The sequence below is a fragment of the Chelmon rostratus genome, chromosome 3 (assembly GCF_017976325.1).
Source record: "Chelmon rostratus isolate fCheRos1 chromosome 3, fCheRos1.pri, whole genome shotgun sequence".
NCBI classification, from domain to species: Eukaryota; Metazoa; Chordata; class Actinopteri; order Chaetodontiformes; family Chaetodontidae; genus Chelmon; species Chelmon rostratus.
The window spans coordinates 187,501-206,423 of record NC_055660.1 but is presented as its reverse complement, the minus strand read 5'-3'; the positions used below and the strand labels follow the sequence as shown (position 1 = coordinate 206,423).

Sequence of the window (18,923 nt, the reverse complement as noted above, 5' to 3'; positions counted from 1 at the left end):
AAATAGAATTATCAGTGTGACGTCGTATCAACCAACAAGATGTTCATCAGTGTTGCAGGAATCCTCAGAGCGGATTGTTCTAACTATAACTAAATAAGACAGACTGATCCTGTATGGAGACCTGAATATTCACATCAACAGAAAGAATGAGGCCAAAGCTGTAGAGCTCGTGAATTTACTGGAAGAAGTTCCTCGATGACAAAGCTGAAGCACAGTTCTGTAATAATGAGATCCTGTCAGACACACAGCTGTGACTGCTCTGTAAATGACACGGTGTCATGACATGAGAATGCTGGAAACTCTAGAACATTATTCTCCACCACTGACCAGCTGCTCAGCAGCGCCCCCACCTGTCCACAGTTCCCTACATCAAGCTGATAAGAACTTCCATCTTTTCTCACTAACAAAATAACCTCAATCAGAGGCAGCATCGCTGCTGATGTGAAGACAGACGACCTCAACAAACCCTGTCAAACAGATGGAACCATGGGAAAAATTCACCTGTATTACATTAACTGAGCTCTGCAGGACCGTCACTGAGTCTGTCCACCTGCTGTGTTGATCCTGAACCTGCAGCATTTTAAAGCAGGTGTTTGACAGTGTTTCAAGTCATGTCCGGCCTGCTTGATGACCTCACCTGCCTGATGACCTCACCTGTCTGATGACCTCACCTGCCTGATGACCTCACCTGTCTGATGACCTCACCTGCCTGATGACCTCACCTGTCTGCTCTGTTCTGACCTTGTTCAAGGTTCTCGGAGGATTTTTCTGCGTCGAGCTCTCTTAGTGTTTTGTGTGAAGAGAAGAAGCCTCAGAACTGAGTTGAACACAGTGTGACCCAGTGGGGAGGCTGAAGGTCAAAGGTCAGCACATTCAGACAGTAGAAGAAGAAAACGTGGCGGTGACCCGTGCTCGGGACAATCGGTGGAAATATCAGTCGTCCACTTAAAACCATCCAGAGCTACATTTTCTTCACCGTTAGCAAATATTCCAAAGTGCTCAAATGCTGTGTGTTTAAATTTTCATCAGCACCACCGCTGCACTGTGTGCACCCCCACCTCCACCCCCCTCTGAGGGGAGTAATAAATTATTCAGGCAGAGCTGAGGTCGACACTCGAACATACTGATGGAGCAGAGAAACACTGCAGCACTCAGCTCCTTCTTTACATTAAAGAGGGCGTCGGTGTCCGTCGCTCTGCGGCCGTTTCATCAGGGACTGTTCAGATGTTTAGTCGGGTTCACGTCCACCAGCAGGTCTTCTCATTTCACATACACCCCCCCTCCAGATCTGGGCTGGAGGCAATCTGTGATTGTGGTGCAGCTGTCACATGCAGCACTGCAGCTTCCAGCAGCATCATGTGACCATCGTATGATTACATCGACCCCCAGAGCAGACAAACCAGCCTGAACTCTGGATTATCACAGTTTCAATCCTGAAACATTTTAGTCCAGAAAAGTCGTACGATTCATTTATTTCATGTTCACACGGAGCACACAGGAAGTCTCCACTGAGCATGCTCTGTGGGCCGAGAACTGCAGTGTGTGAGGAGACCTGCAGAGGAGTACACAGTATCTGTGGATGCATCACAACGTGAAACAGATGAGCGGAACAGGAGAGGTGAGATCACTCAGAGGCGGAAATCAACACAGTCAGCACGTCTGCTGCTAGCTAGCTACCAGCTAACATCTGTACAGCGTGTTCATGGGCTGTTTGGGGGATCAGGGATTGATTTGAACAGCTTCAGACTATCAGGTCATGAAGAACGAGGAAGCATTCATGCTGCAGCATGAGGACCCTCACAGACACGTGACTCATCTTTGCCTCAGTCTGAACACCTTCACATATGAAGGTATGTTTAACTGGGATCTAGGGGGGGCAGTGTGAATGATCTTTCAAACACGTGGTCCTCTGTGACCTCAGATCAGTTCTCTGCTGCCGACCACGAAACGCAAACTGATCCTTTTCTCACCTGTTTCCACTGAGGATGGATCCTGATCCTGCGACAGCATCTCCATCCTCCATCTGCAGCTCCTGCAGGAGACACCAGACAGCAGAAATAGATTTGGTTTGGTGCTGGGGGGTCTGAGGTGTGTGTGTGTGTGGGGGGGTCCCGGCTCTCTAACTTCACGTGATTATTTTCTGCTCAGACTGTCACATTCATTCACTCCCATTAAAGCCTCGTGTACACACTTCAGTCAGAAGGTTCCCTCAGAACACATGTGGAGGCAGCTGATTGGTCAGGAGGACGCTGGCACTGACTCAGCAACTTCCAACTGTGGAAATCCCAACGGACCAAAACACTGCTGCACCGATCCACATCACTCCACCTCCACATCTTCATCTGTACCACACTCTACCTCTCTGCACAGCACTGCAGCTCCACACAGAGACAGAGAGACAGAGAGAGAGACAGAGACAGAGAGAGACACAGAGACAGAGAGACAGAGAGAGAGAGACAGAGAGAGACACACAGAGACAGAGAGAGACACAGAGACAGAGACACAGAGACAGAGAGACAGAGAGACACACAGAGACACACAGAGACAGAGACAGAGAGACACACACAGAGACAGAGAGACACACAGAGAGACACAGAGAGAGAGAGAGACAGAGAGACGCACAGAGACACACACACAGAGAGACACACAGAGAGACACACACAGAGACAGAGAGACACTCAGAGACACAAAGAAACAGAGAGAGACACAGAGACAGAGAGAGACACACAGACAGAGACAGACAGAGACACAGAGACACAGAGACACACACAGAGAGACAGAGAGACACACAGAGACACAGAGAGACAGAGAGACACACAGAGACACAGAGAGACACACACAGAGACACACAGACAGAGACAGACAGAGACACACAGAGACACACAGAGACACAGAGAGACACAGAGAGACACACACAGAGACACACAGACAGAGACAGACAGAGACATACAGAGATTCAGAGACACAGAGACAGAGACACACAGAGATTCAGAGACACAGAGACACACAGAGACAGAGAGACACACAAAGACACAGAGAGACACAGAGATTCAGAGACAGACAGAGACAGAGAGTCACACAGAGACACAGAGACACACAGAGACACAGAGACAGAGAGACAGACAGAGACACAGAGACAGAGAGACACACAGAGACACACAGAGACACACAGAGATTCAGAGACAGACAGAGACAGAGAGACACACAGAGACACACAGAGACAGAGAGACACGCAGAGAGAAACACACAGAGACAGAGAGACAGAGAGACACACAGAGACACACACAGAGACAGAGAGACACAGAGACACACACACACAGACAGAGAGACACACAGAGAGACACAGAGAGAGAGACACAGAGACACAGAGACAGAGAGACACACAGAGACACACACAGAGACAGAAAGACACACAGAGAGACACACAGAGAGACACACAGAGGCACACACACAGAGACAGAGAGACACTCAGAGAGACACACACAGAGACAGAAAGACACACAGAGAGACACACAGAGACACACACAGAGACAGAGAGACAGAGAGACACAGAGACACACACACAGAGACAGAGAGACACACAGAGAGACACAGAGAGAGAGACACAGAGACACAGAGACAGAGAGACACACAGAGACACACACAGAGACAGAAAGACACACAGAGAGACACACAGAGAGACACACAGAGGCACACACACAGAGACAGAGAGACACTCAGAGAGACACACACAGAGACAGAAAGACACACAGAGAGACACACAGAGACAGAGAGACACTCAGAGACGCACAGAGAGACACACAGAGACAGAGAGAGACGCAGAGACAGAGAGACAGAGAGAGACACACAGAAAGAGACAGACAGAGACAGAGAGACAGAGACACACAGAGACACACACACAGAGACAGAGAGACACACAGAGACACACAGAGACACAGAGAGACACACACAGAGACACACACACAGAGACAGAGAGACACAGAGAGACACAGAGACACAGAGACAGAGAGTCACACACAGAGACACACAGAGACAGACAGAGACAGAGAGACAGAGAGACAGAGAGACACACAGAGACAGAGAGACACACAGAGACACACAGAGACACAGAGAGACACACACAGAGACACACAGACAGAGACACACAGAGACAGAGACACACAGAGATTCAGAGACACAGAGACAGAGACAGAGAGACACACAAAGACACAGAGACACACAGAGATTCAGAGACACAGAGCCACACAGAGACAGAGAGACACAGAGAGACACAGAGAGACACAGAGATTCAGAGACAGACAGAGACAGAGAGTCACACAGAGACACAGAGAGACACACAGAGACAGAGACACACAGAGATTCAGAGACACAGAGACAGAGACACACAGAGATTCAGAGACACAGAGCCACACAGAGACAGAGAGACACACAAAGACACAGAGAGACACAGAGATTCAGAGACAGACAGAGACAGAGAGTCACACAGAGACACAGAGAGACACAGAGATTCAGAGACAGACAGAGACAGAGAGTCACACAGAGACACAGAGACAGAGAGACACACAGAGACACACAGAGATTCAGAGACAGACAGAGACACACAGAGACAGAGACAGAGAGACACACACAGAGACAGAGAGACACACAGAGAGAGACAGAGAGACACACACAGACACACAGAGACACACAGAGACAGAGAGACACGCAGAGAGAAACACACAGAGACAGAGAGACACACACAGAGACACACAGAGGCAGAGACAGAGAGACACAGAGATTCAGAGACACAGAGCCACACAGAGACAGAGAGACACACAAAGACACAGAGACACACAGAGATTCAGAGACACAGAGCCACACAGAGCCACACAGAGACAGAGAGACTCAGAGAGACACAGAGAGACACAGAGATTCAGAGACAGACAGAGACAGAGAGTCACACAGAGACACAGAGACACAGAGAGACACACAGAGACACAGAGACAGAGAGACACACAGAGACACACGGAGATTCAGAGACAGACAGAGACAGAGAGACACACAGAGACACAGAGACAGAGAGACACACAGAGATTCAGAGACAGACAGAGACACACAGAGACAGAGACAGAGAGACACACAGAGAGAGACAGAGAGACACACACAGACACACAGAGACACACAGAGACACACAGAGACAGAGAGACACGCAGAGAGAAACACACAGAGACAGAGAGACACACACAGACACACAGAGACAGAGACAGAGAGACACACAGAGAGACAGAGAGACACACAGAGAGACACACAGAGAGAGACACAGAGAGAGACACAGAGACAGAGAGACAGAGAGACACACAGAGACACACAGAGACACACACACAGAGACAGAGAGACACTCAGAGACAGAGACAGAGAGAGACACAGAGACACAGAGACAGAGAGACAGAGAGACAGAGACACACAGAGACAGAGAGACACAGAGAGAGAGACACACAGAGAGAGAGACACAGAGACACAGAGACAGAGAGACACACAGAGACACACACAGAGACAGAAAGACACACAGAGAGACACACAGAGAGACACACAGAGACACACACACAGAGACAGAGAGACACTCAGAGAGACACACACAGAGACAGAAAGACACACAGGGAGACACACAGAGACACACAGAGACACAGAGACACACACACACACACACACACACAGGAACATAACCTCTCACATTGATCAGAAAACAACTGATTCCTAAAAACAGCAGTTGTGATCTACGTCGTCTACTCAACTGAAACCACACAAAGTTCATGTTTTATATAAAGTTAATATATATATTATATTTAATGTTTTACCTTATCTGCCTTAATGAAGTGTGATCCACATGCTTTGAGTTTGCTGGATGAAATATCTCCATAAAACATTTGTTTCATGTTTTTATGGATTTTTACAGCTGATGGTTTGACACAAGTGGAATCACTCGAACTAAAGCTGAACGTCATGTCAGCAGCTTAGCTTCACTTTCATTTCCTTTGTTCTGTTTGAAGCCGGACTTAAAGGTTTGTCAGTTTAATGTGTGCAGACTGGTTCTAATGGAAACACTGACACACCTGGGAGCTGCTGATTGGACCGAATCACCAACTAATTATGACGAAGCAGTTATAAGAGAGTGATGGTGACAACGGGACATGTTCATGAAGCAAAGAAGAAAACAAAACAATAAGAATGGAAATGATGACTGTTGTTACGAACACATTGACTGTTAGACTTGCTCGTCATTTATGGCAGCTGCAGTTCGCTGTAATAATAATTAGAACAAATATTAGTCCAGTTAGCATCACAGTGTACGTATAAGTAAGAGGTGGAAGGAAATACCAGGTTGGATTTGGCGGTGTAGTAGAGCTCCTCCTCACAGTCCAGGAAACGATCTGAGTCACACTGTGAATCAAGAGGAAAACCAGCTGAGTCATCACAGAGAAAATCTGCTGAGTCATCTCAGGAAGACAGAAGACGACAGTAAGTCAGTGAAAAAAAGCTTTATTTCTATGCCACTTACTGCAACACAGTCACAAAGTGTTTCACACACATACAAATATTAAAAATGAGTAAACATATCAGGTGAAAATACAATCGAATTTAAAACTCAGACAATAAAAGCAACAAAAAACAAAGATCTATAAAAAGAGGTTTGTCATGATCAAGTTTGTGTTTTGTGAGTCACTTCCTGTTTTATTTTGGTAGGTTTCTGTTCATTCCTTAAGTTCCTGTCAAGTTTCCCGCCCTTCCTAATGAACCTGACGTGTTTCACCTGTGTCCTATTGTCCACCTGCCCCTCCCTATTCATACCCTTTGTCTTTCCCCGTTCTCTTGCTGGATAATCTTCATCCCATGTCGAGTTTTCTTGTGATTCCTGTCTTCCTTGTGTATGACCCTGGTAGGATTTTGACTATTCTCTCTGCCTTTGCCATCAGATACCTTGATTTGTTGGATGTACTCTTGTTGTCTGAAGAGACTTTAAACCCTCTCAAACTCCACGTTTTTAGAAACAGCTTGAAACACTTCAAAGATTCAGTAAATCTGACAGACGGAGGACGAAGGCTCCGGATGGTTGAAGCTAAAAAGCAAAGGCAGGACCACCTTTTGTTTGGCGGTCAGAGCAGGGGATGGATAAAAGGTCGAGATCAGAGAGGTCGAGAAGTGGAATACCGGACGAGGAAATCCAAAACACAACTGGGGCCAGGGTCAAAATCAATAGGATCTTTGTTTATTCGGTTTATTCTGACTCTTACAGGAAGTCAATGGAGGGAAGCAGGAACGGGGGTAGTGTGGGACTGTTGGCTGGTTCCCGTTAACTTCCTGACAGCTGCATTCTGAACTAAGATTCTTAGTGGTCGATTTGATATTAGAGTGAAATGGACCAATAAACTGTGACTGCAGAGGAAAAGTTATTAGAATCGATGAAGAGTTTCTGCTTTGTCAGGGTTTAGGTGGAGGAAGATAAGCGACATCCATCCTTTGGAGGCTGCTGATTGAGGAAGGACAGCTGATTCAGGTTATTGGGATTAGCACAGAAATAGATTTGTGGTTCGTCAGTGTCACGGTGATATGATTCATCCTGAACGCTGTTGAGCAGTTGACCCAGAGGAAGCAGGTCCGATGAAAACGGGACCGGTCCAAGGGCCGACTCTTGCGGGACACCTCACAGCAGGGAGCTGACAAGGACTCTCTGATACAGACGTTAAAAGCTCTATTTGTCAAATAGGAATGAAACCACTTTAAAGCTGAACCAGGGATGTAGACAACCAATAGAATGACATGATCGATGGGGTCACAGGCAGCAGTCAGATCGAGGATGAGGACGGAGGATTCTTTGTCTGCATGCAGAAGAATATCATTGGTTACTCTCAGTAAAGCTCCGCACTTGATTTAGGAAGAAAGCCAGATTGAGATTTTATGACCATCAACGAACTGCAGGAGTTTGTCACTGATTTCAAGGATTCTGGATAAAAAGGGTACCATGGGGACTGGTCTGTAGCTAAGACAGCAAGGGACGGCTGAATGGTGTCAGACAGTGGACAACTGGACCTCACACCATCGACCTGCCTACAAGTTAAGATAAGAATTGTTCACAGTCAACAGAAGACGAAGCAGGAATGAATGCTAAACCGGAGACTTGGGTTGTGTTTATCACTTTTAATTAAACCAGAGAAGTAGACAGCTCATAAATCTTTACAAGTAGACATCTTAAACAGCAGCCCCGTCACATGGAGGTGACGAACTTCAGGTTTAGATTGTTCTGGAAGTGTCTGGAGCAGAAACATCAAAGCATCATGTACACAAATCATTAAACCAACTAACTCTGTGCTTAATTTGACTGGAGTAAGGAGGACAACTGGCCAGATGACAAAAGTAGCAGGACAGACTGGATTGTATGTTTCTGGCTTGTTGTAGTTGGTAGTAAAGGTGCATCAAAGGTAACACTTGAGTCCCTGCTGTCACGAGTGGGGCCAGAGACTAAAAGATTTAGAAATGTTCAGAAACAGTAATGACTAAAGAGCAGTTGTGAATGTCATCGTCTGTAATGGCCAATCAGATTTAAGCACAGGAGAGGACAGTGACTCAGAATTCATTGAGAAACCCATATTTGAGTTGGGAGGTCGATAAATCCATAAATTACACAACGAATTGGGTCATCACACACAATTTTAAAACTGATAAAAGACTTTTAAAAACATCTGTAACCCCCACCATGGCCAGTCAACCCGGGGGCAGAGCTTCACTACAGGGAAGCACTCCGCAGGTTCTAACAGGTCACGGTGAGGAAGAGGAAGTCCAGGTTTTGGGATGTTTTTAGATAATTGAGGATAAGAGATGTGTGTGTGTGTGTGTACCTCTTCATGATGAGCTTCAGTCTCTTTCCTCAGAGGAGGATCAAACTTCATCTGATCAACTGAGAGACAAAAAGACAGTCAAACTCCATCATCATCATCATCATCATCATCATCATCAGACGGAGAGGTAAACTTACAGTTGATCTCAGACAGAGTTTTTCCTTCTCTGGTGTTTCCAGACGGGATCCTCTGAGGGACCGAGGCAACCTGCTGACAGACAGACAGGAAGTCGAGTTGTTTGTTCAGAATAAGATGAAGAGGGCTCTGTGGAAGGCTGCCTCAGTGTGTCGGTGTGCTTTGTTCTTTTCTAAGGTTTTCTGTTGTGGTACCTGGAGCTCGTTCACCAGAGGAGAGCTCAGGAACTTCAGAGGAACAAATCCAGTGGATTTATTTCCCACTGGTCTTGTTTTATCAGTGGACATTCAGCCGGCATGTTCTACCAGGAATATTTTAAGACTTTGACACCGCGGATGACACGCTCCCCTGGGTCTTCTGTTTCTTTGGATATCGCCAGAGAAAAACGAAGGAAGCTCTGGGGCTCTGTGCAGAACCCGACAGAGAAACCCCCTCTGCCAGGCGTTCTGCTTGCTAATATTCAGTCCTTAGACAAAAGGGCTAGACAAACTGCTCACACGGGTTAAACACCAATGAGACATTATGAGCGACTGTGTTCTTGCTTTCACTGCGACGTGGCTGGAGTCCAGCATGCCTGACTGTGCTGTCATGCCGGTGGGTTTCTCCGTCTACTGACATGACAGAACGAAGGACTCAGGCAAGACAAGTGGAGGGGGTCTGTGAAGGAGAGCCTTGTTGTCAAAGTCAAACTGTTCCAGAGTCCGTTTGTCTGGAATAATTCAGAGACATGAAGGAAAACTGACGTGAAACTCAGTGATATCAAGTGATCTGACCTTCATGGTGGACATCTCAGAGCTGAACCTGGAGCTCCAGCAGCTTCTCAGTTCTCTGCTGTCACATGTGAAATCTGATCCGCCTGTAAATCTCACGCTCCGTCCTTCCCTCACTCGTGAACAAGACCCCAAGATACTTGAACTCCTCCACTTGAGGCAGGAGCTCTCCTCCAACCCAGAGGGGGCAAGCCACCCTTTTCCGGTCGAGAAACGTGGCCTCGGATTTGGAGGTGCTGATTCTCATCCCAGCCGCTTCGCACTCGGCAGCAAACCGCCCCAACACATGCTGGAGGTCCTGGTTCGAAGAAACCAACAGGACAACATCATCCGCAAAAAGCAGAGATGAGATCCTGTGTTCCCCAAACCAGACTCCCTCCGGCCCTTGGCGGAACCTAGACCCAGAGACCGGATGGCCCATAGTAGAGGGCCCCGGACTCCATACTCCCGAAGCACCTCCCACAGAATGCCACGAGGGACACGGTCGAATGCCTTCTCCAAGTCCACAAAACACATGTGGACTGGTTGGGCAAACTCCCACAAACCCTCGAGCACCCTGCGAAGGGTGTAGAGCTGGTCCAGTGTTCCACGACCAGGACGCAAACCGCATTGTTCCTCCTGAATCCGAGGTTCACATAATAATATATATATATATATAATTATAGCTAAAGAGGAAAACACTGAGGGTGTTCCTGCTCTGCAGGAGCAGCAGCTGCTCTGACACCTGAACCTGCTCTGACACCTGAACCTGCTCTGACACCTGAACCTGCCGCTGAGTGAAAACTCCTCCAGGTGTTTGCTGAGAGGCTTCAGGACATGAAGAGTCAACAGAAGGAACTGAACATACCTGCTGTTTAACATGGAAGCAGCCGATGTTTCTGACAACCTGCAACATGAAACCACTGAGCTGCAAAGAGACACGACTGACTGACCCAGACCAGGAAACCCAGCTGAGAGCATCATCATCATCATCATCATCATCATCATCATCATCATCATCACTGTTCAGCAGTTCCAGCCCTCACTGAGGTTAGTGTGATACGATGTGTTCAATAAGTTAGCATAGCCCTTGAAGGATGTTACAAGAACTGAAACGGACCTTGACTGGGAAAAGGTTTCCCACCCTAGAACTAGAGCATCAGCTATTGGACGGTTTTTATCTAGAGCATCGGCTATTGGACGGTTTTTATCTTGAGCATTGGCTATTGGACGGTTTTTATCTAGAGCATCAGCTATTGGACGTTTTTTATCTGGAGCATCGGCTATTGGACGGTTTTTATCTGGAGCATCGGCTATTGGACGGTTTTTATCTGGAGCATCAGCTATTGGACGGTTTTTATCTGGAGCATTGGCTATTCGACTGTATAGAGATGATTTATTCTGTGTCCTTGTCCACTCAGCAGAGGGCACTTCACATTAAACAGCAGACTAACATATAAAGTGACAGCTGCAGATACTAAATGGAGTCTGAGAGTCGTCCTTCAGTCAGCTGACGGGATGAAAGCCCTGTTGGAGGGTTGAGAGCAGGTCGAGGTCAAAAACAGACTTAGGCTCGGTTTCCCTGTCAGCTGCAGGTTTTCACTCATAATAACCTCACGTGTTTTCTTGTGTGTCTGATTGAAGTGAAATGTTTGGGGATTAAATGTGACCGCGGCCATCGTCACCATCGTCACCATCGTCACCATCGTCACCATCGTCACCATCAGCAGCAGACCTACCGTTCTGAACTGCTTCTGCTCTTTTAAATTAATGCAGCTGCACAACACAAAACATGACAGCGGTGAATAAAACCTCAACAGACCCGTCGGGACGAAACACATTTAATTTCCTGACCTGTGATCAGTTTCTGTGAAATAACTAATAGTTTTTAAAAACATCACTAATGTGTCAATCAATCAGTTTTACTGTTTGCTTTCACCCGCCCAGTGACAGCATCTAGTTTCTTTTTTAAACTGATGTGTTTACAACTTGGTCCCTGAAACAAATTTAACAAACTAAACTAATAATGAACTAAAATTAATCTTTGTTCGAGTGACAGTTTCTGTCTTCACATGTTTAACCTTTTTCTTTGCAGCTGAAAACCAAAGTGCAGCTCTTCAGTTTCATCTGAGCTGAATCTCAAACATGTTTCCCCATCAGAGTTTCATCAGAGTTTCATCAGACGGAGGATTTTACATTGAAGAGACAGTCCACTGCACCGCAGGAGAACTTCCTGCTCGCACAGGCACGTCAGACTGACTCCACAAAGGGCCGAGCGGCTGCAGGTTTACGTCCCAACCCGAGGAGGAGCGCACCAGGCTGGAATCAACCAACCAGCTGATCTCAGTCCACAGCTGATAACTAAGTGATCCCTTGATGCTGATTGGTTGGCCTGGTGAGCTCCTCCTTGGTTGGAGGAGCCACAAGGCCCTTTATGGAAGAGTTTGGACATGTCTGGTTAGAGGGTGGCATCTTCTGAACACAACAAATGCCTGAGGAACGGATTCAGCTTTGTCTTTATCTGTTCTAGCAAAGCTGCAAAAGTTAGCATCTCTTGCTAACTATTTTACAACTTACGGTAGTAACTAAACATTACGTTACATTTTCATCTTTAACACCATGTTACACTAGCTCTCCACTGAAATACACAAAGGATGCTGCTACCGTATCTACATGACATCGATCACCTGCTGGTGCTCTGCCTGGGACATGTAGCATTAGCTTCAGTCTTATAGCATTATGTCATGTATACAGCCAGGTTTCCTTTAAAAACGTCATCTTAAGAGCCGACTTCTCAGCTGACTCGTGGAATTTCTGCTTTACATTAGCTTATATATATGTGTGTGTGTGTGTTTTATTGTTATAAATAAAACTATTAATTATACCGTGAAAACGCGCTTGGTGTGACTGTGTGAGACCAGTGAAGGATGGCACCTCCATGTTCTGTTCTATATATATATATATATATATATATATATATATATATATATATATATATATATATATATATATATATATATGCAGTTTTCTTCAGGATAAATCTGGATATTTCTACATCTGCTGCTCAGATTTGGACCATCCTGGTTTTAAATGTGGGGGAAGAGACACACTGAAACACTGGAGGACTGATTCAGTTTTTCAAACACCCCCCCACCCCCCCACACACACACACACACACACACACACACACACACACACAGTACCGCCTGAACAGTAAAATAACAGCTGACTGAATAAACTGAATAACATGAAGCTCTAAGTACTGAGCTACAGCAACACTGAAGACTTAGCAAACAGCTGATGGAAGAATGAACTAATCTACTGATGTGACAGATCCGGACACCTCTGTCCTTTAGCCCCCGCCCAGTACCTCTGTATCAGTCTCGTCCTCGTCCAGGTGGTCCAGGTGGTCCTGGTAGGACGTCCGATCTGGGTTACTGACTTTATCCAGCAGCTCAATGGCCAGAGTCCGGCTGAGAGGCTGAGACACAAACGGGTGCTGGGTGGGGGGCACATGACGGCGTTAGAAATGTTTTCTGAGCCCAAAAATTCTGAAAGACTCTGAAAGTGTGAGCAGATTTCTCACCTGCAGCAGCTTGTCAGCAGCAGATCGTTTCTTCGGGTTCTTTGTCAGAGCGATTTTTACAAACTGATGAAAGTTTCCGGTCCTGCAGGCGAAAACACACACAGAGGAAGCACTGATAAAAAACACACAGGGCTGCAACTTACCATTATTACATGAATCGATCGAGTGGAAAAAAATGAAAAATGCTCATCACATTTCCCAGAAACCAAAGCGATGTGTTCACGTTTCCTCTTTTGTTCAACCAACAGGCCAAAAGCCAAAGATTCTCCAGTTTCTAACAGAAAAAGCAGCGTGAACCAGCAAATGCTTCGCAGAAAAGATCAATTATCAGAATCTTTGGCAATTAATTTCCTTTCCATCAACTAATCGATCAGCGTATTGCTGCAGCTCTAAATACCATAATCAAATCATGTTTTATTTTTGTAAAATAGATTTCATCACATTAGGCGTTGTGGTGTTCAGATGGAAATCAGTCAGGGCCGAGAAGACGATCTGAGGACTTTAACTCTCGTGTCCCTGCAGCGGTGAGCAGTGATTCGCTGCTTTGATGCAGAGGTTTTGATCTGACCCCACCTTGATTTAAAGTTCCAATCCGTCTAAAATCAGTCTGCTGCTCACGTCGCTGCTCTGCTGTCTTCAGCTGCAGCTCACATTCAAAGAGAATATTCTCTTTAGTAGTAATAACAGCACCTGATTGGTCCATGTTAATAATTCAGCAACTGCTTGATTGGATGCATAAATACTACATCACTGTTTCCATGCTAAGAGGGACGGACAGACAGACAGACAGACAGACAGACAGACAGACAGACAGACAGACAGACAGGCAGGCAGGCAGACAGACAGACAGACAGACAGACAGACAGACAGACAGACAGGCAGGCAGACAGACAGGCAGGCAGGCAGACAGACAGGCAGGCAGGCAGACAGATGGACAGACACACAGACAGACACACAGACGGACGGACGGACAGACAGACAGACAGACAGACAGGCAGGCAGACAGGCAGACGGACAGACAGACAGACAGGCAGGCAGGCAGACAGACAGACAGGCAGGCAGACAGACAGACAGGCAGGCAGGCAGACAGACAGACAGACAGACAGATAGGCAGGCAGGCAGGCAGGCAGGCAGACAGACAGACAGGCAGGCAGGCAGGCAGGCAGGCAGGCAGACAGACAGACACACAGACGGACGGACGGACAGACAGACAGACAGACAGGCAGGCAGGCAGACAGGCAGACGGACAGACAGGCAGACAGGCAGGCAGGCAGACAGACAGACAGGCAGGCAGACAGACAGACAGGCAGGCAGGCAGGCAGACAGACAGACAGACAGACAGGCAGGCAGGCAGACAGACAGACAGACAGACAGACAGGCAGGCAGGCAGGCAGGCAGGCAGACAGACAGGCAGGCAGGCAGGCAGGCAGGCAGGCAGGCAGACAGACAGACAGGCAGGCAGGCAGGCAGGCAGACAGACAGACAGACAGATACTCACCACTTCACCTTGTCTTTCAGTTTGGGTGGCTGAAAGTTACTTTTGGTCATCAGCAGCAGAGCTCTGACACACAGAGAGAAATAATCGGTCACCATGTTTAGCTGTTCTGCTTTTCTCTTTCTATTTATGTGTTTTGACTTTTTCCTCTGAATCGGTGCTCTGAGGACAGACTGGGGGCGGTGGGGGCGGGCTCGGCGTGTATGCATATTCAGTACATATATTATTTATAAGACACGGTGAAGACAGATATAACCAACTTCAACTCAACTCGATGATGATGATCATCATTTCAACATCATCAACACTGCAAACAGGTGTGAGACACACTGCACACACAACACACACAACGCACACAACGCACACAACGCACACAACACACACAACGCACACAACGCACACAACACACACAACGCACACAGTGACACACACACACACAACGACACACACTGACACACACAGCGACACACACACACACAGACACACACTGACACACACTGACACACACAGTGACACACACACACACACAGTGACACACACACACACAGTGACACACACACAGACACACAGTGACAGACACACACACACAGCGACACACACAGTGACACACACAGCGACACACACACACACAGCGACACACACTGACACACACTGACACACACTGACACACACAGCGACACACACAGTGACACACACAGCGATACACACAGTGACACACACACACACAGTGACACACAGTGACACACACAGCGATACACACAGTGACACACACACACACAGTGACACACAGCGACACACACAGCGATACACACAGTGACACACACACACACACAGTGACACACACAGCGACACACACACACAGTGACACACACACACACAGCGACACACACAGTGACCTACACAGCGACACACACTGACACACACTGACACACACAGCGACACACACACACACAGCGACACACACTGACACACACAGCGACACACACAGTGACACACACACACACACAGTGACACACACACACACACAGTGACACACACACACACAGCGACACACACAGCGACACACACAGTGACACACACAGCGACACACACAGCGACACACACAGCGACACAGTGACACACACAGTGACACACACAGCGACACACACACACCTCATGGGGTGGAGGTCGAACATCGGCGGCTGCAGCTCTGCCAGCTCGATGGCGGTGATGCCGACCGCCCAGATGTCACATAGCTGGTTGTATCCACCCGTCCTCTCCACCGCGGCTACCTCCGGAGCCATCCTGCAACAACACACACACCTGAGCTCTGAGTCAGCCAATCGCAGTGTCCGACACGCTGCCAGTCACAAAACAACCAATCGCTGACTGAATAAACACGGCAGCAGGTAGAAACATGAGGTAACAGCTTCGTCAGCTTCACAACGAGAAGGGAGAAGAAAAATGGTGGCTGACGAAGCTGCAGACTGTTGACCTCAGTGTTGCCATGGAGACAACTGAGGGGGAACACGCTCATACCAGTATGGAGTCCCGATGAAGGATTTCCTCTTTGCGATGGTCATTGTGATCTGAGCTGACACTCCAAAGTCCGCTGCCAACACACACACACACACACACACACACACACACACAGAGCAGGGGTCAAAGGTCAAATCCACTGTGTGCGTGTGTGTGTGTGTGTGTGTATGAGATGAAGTATGCAGCAGGTCAACACTGGTGACATCACACTAATGATGATTCATCATTACATTACAACGTAGTTTCATTCGTCATTTTTTCAGTCATAAGCCCGCCCCTCTAGCTGTGGGCGGAGTTTGTTGATGACATCACTGAGACTCACCTAGTTTGACGTATCCATTATCAGTCAGCAGGATGTTCGCTCCCTGCAGACACAACACACACCGTTAGCTCGCCGCTGAGGCTCCGCCCACTCAAGGTCAACTAAACAAAACACACATTTAATGTTCCTGACTTCCATTTAGAGAGTGAATGACACATCGCAGCTCATTAAAGAGGCTCTCACCTGTGCAGGTGTGTGTGGGGCGGCTCTTTAGCATCAACATTGACAATAGAAGCATCGACTGCTGCATACTGTCAATAACCATGAATAAATAATCATTAATAACATGCTGCTGGCTCACCTTAACATCTCTGTGCATCTTCCCTCTGCTGTGCAGGTAGAAGAGTCCCTGCGGCACACAGGACAGACGATTATAATCTGACTGCATGTCACCTGGAGAATCTAAGCATCTGATTGGACGCTACCTGCAGTGTTTCCCGCAGAACGTAAGCGATCTGGGCCTCAGTCAGTGGACCAGTTACTGAAAGACAAAACATCAGAATAACTTTTGTTTGGTCAGCCATGGCAGGACGGCGTCTGAGTTTAAAGTCAGTCCTGCACAGAGCCTGAAACCATGTCCGAAAACAACAGACATGAAGAATTCTGCCGCCTGTAAAGAAAAGTCAAACAAGCCTGAGCAGAAGAAAACACTTCTCGATGACAAGATGTGTCGCAGCTCGACGCTAACGATGATGAACGATGTCGTTCACGTCCACATGTTGTTTTTATACAGGCTCAAAGAAGGTCAACCATCCAGTATTTGAACACAAAAACAGCAAGAGGCACACAAATGTGGCACAGGCTAATGCTAACAAACAAGCTAGTCGAGCTGAAAAGTCCATTCGCCTGGTTGGACAACATTTAGTGAGGCTGTCGAGCTCTGCTGAGGATCTTTGCTTTACTGCAGCGGCTCAGAGTGAATGTCAGAGCTGCATAATAATAATAACAGTATAATAAGAAACTTGTATTATTTGTAGCACCTTTTCTACAAGAAAAGAAATCTTTAACATAAAAACCTAGAATGAGGATAAAAACATTAATGCAAAGATGGAGAATAAAACCCTCTTGATATAAAAATAAGACAGAATAAGAATGAAAATTAAAATAAATACAACAATGCATAACAGAGAGAAAAAATAAAAGAACTGAATAACAGTAATAAAGTTAAAAACAGAGTACATACAACACATAAAATCCAGTAAAAAACATTTATAAAGAAGCACAGCAGAGCATCAGTGTGATGGATGTGTGACTGCAGCTGCTGGAAAACCTCCAATAAACCAGCAGCAGGTGATCACAGGGTTCATGAAGGTCAATGAAGACGGCGTTAGCGATGTAGCTTGGTTCTAGTCCATTCAGGGCGCTGTGTACGAGGAGGAGGAGCTTAAAATCAGTTGTCAATGTTACAGGAAGCCAGTGCAGAGCAGCTAAAACTGGACTAATGTGGTCCTCCTCGTGGTTCTGGTTCATAGTCGAGCTGCAGAGTTCTGACTGAGCTGAATCTCTCAGTGGGTTTCTTCTGGGTGTCAGTAAATAAACAGTAAAATACAGTATATATATATATATATACATACATACATACATATACATATATATGTGTGTGTGTGTATATATACACACACATATATATACGTATATATATGTGTGTGTATATATATACACACAAATATATGTATATATACATACATACATACATATATACATATATATACATATATGTGTGTGTGTGTGTATATATATATGTGTGTATATATATATATACACACAAATATATATATATATACACACATACATACATATATACATATATATACGTGTGTGTGTGTGTGTATATATATATATATGTGTGTATATATATATACGTATATGTATATATGTTGAGAGAGGCTGACTGGCAGCAGCTCTGTTCGCTCTCTGACTGATGTGTCATTCAAGGTGAGAGCTTCAGTTTTTGCCAGTCTTACATGCCTGGTTATAAAGTCCCCAATCAGAACGGTGTCTGGTCTCTCAGGTGTGGGGTCACCAGTACTTCCTCTGGCCCTGGGCCTAGCAGTGGTTTTGGGGATATCCACTGGGACAGAATGGATGAATGGATCCACTTAAAGCCAGCAGGAAAACACTTGGGGTGTCTTCTGAGTACGACTTAATCCAGATTGCTTCTCCAACATAAACAAGGTGGTTAAACTCTCTTGACCCAAAGCTGTTGACCTGAGGATAGAGACAGCTAATCTGAGACACAACCGGGGAC

General features: G+C 46.6%; 1 protein-coding gene across 5 annotated transcripts in view; it reads right to left on the bottom strand.

Annotated features, from left to right (window-relative positions):
- LOC121625719 (mitogen-activated protein kinase kinase kinase kinase 3-like) overlaps positions 1 to 18,923 on the bottom strand; it is a 51,373-nt gene that overhangs the window by 16,166 nt on the left and 16,284 nt on the right. For 3 of the 5 annotated variants that reach the window (XM_041963946.1, XM_041963971.1, XM_041963963.1), the window contains exons 5-16: positions 17,101 to 17,156; positions 16,977 to 17,024; positions 16,676 to 16,718; positions 16,354 to 16,426; positions 15,988 to 16,119; positions 14,839 to 14,901; positions 13,341 to 13,422; positions 13,125 to 13,253; positions 9,008 to 9,080; positions 8,871 to 8,929; positions 6,355 to 6,417; positions 1,971 to 2,032 (exon numbers count right to left, since the gene is read on the bottom strand). In XM_041963946.1, the coding sequence (XP_041819880.1) occupies positions 1,971 to 2,032; positions 6,355 to 6,417; positions 8,871 to 8,929; positions 9,008 to 9,080; positions 13,125 to 13,253; positions 13,341 to 13,422; positions 14,839 to 14,901; positions 15,988 to 16,119; positions 16,354 to 16,426; positions 16,676 to 16,718; positions 16,977 to 17,024; positions 17,101 to 17,156 (883 nt within the window). Of the gene's footprint in view, positions 1 to 1,970; positions 2,033 to 6,354; positions 6,418 to 8,870; positions 8,930 to 9,007; positions 9,081 to 13,124; positions 13,254 to 13,340; positions 13,423 to 14,838; positions 14,902 to 15,987; positions 16,120 to 16,353; positions 16,427 to 16,675; positions 16,719 to 16,976; positions 17,025 to 17,100; positions 17,157 to 18,923 lie in introns of those variants that run through there. The other 2 variants (XM_041963954.1, XM_041963981.1) reach the window with 2 other exon arrangements.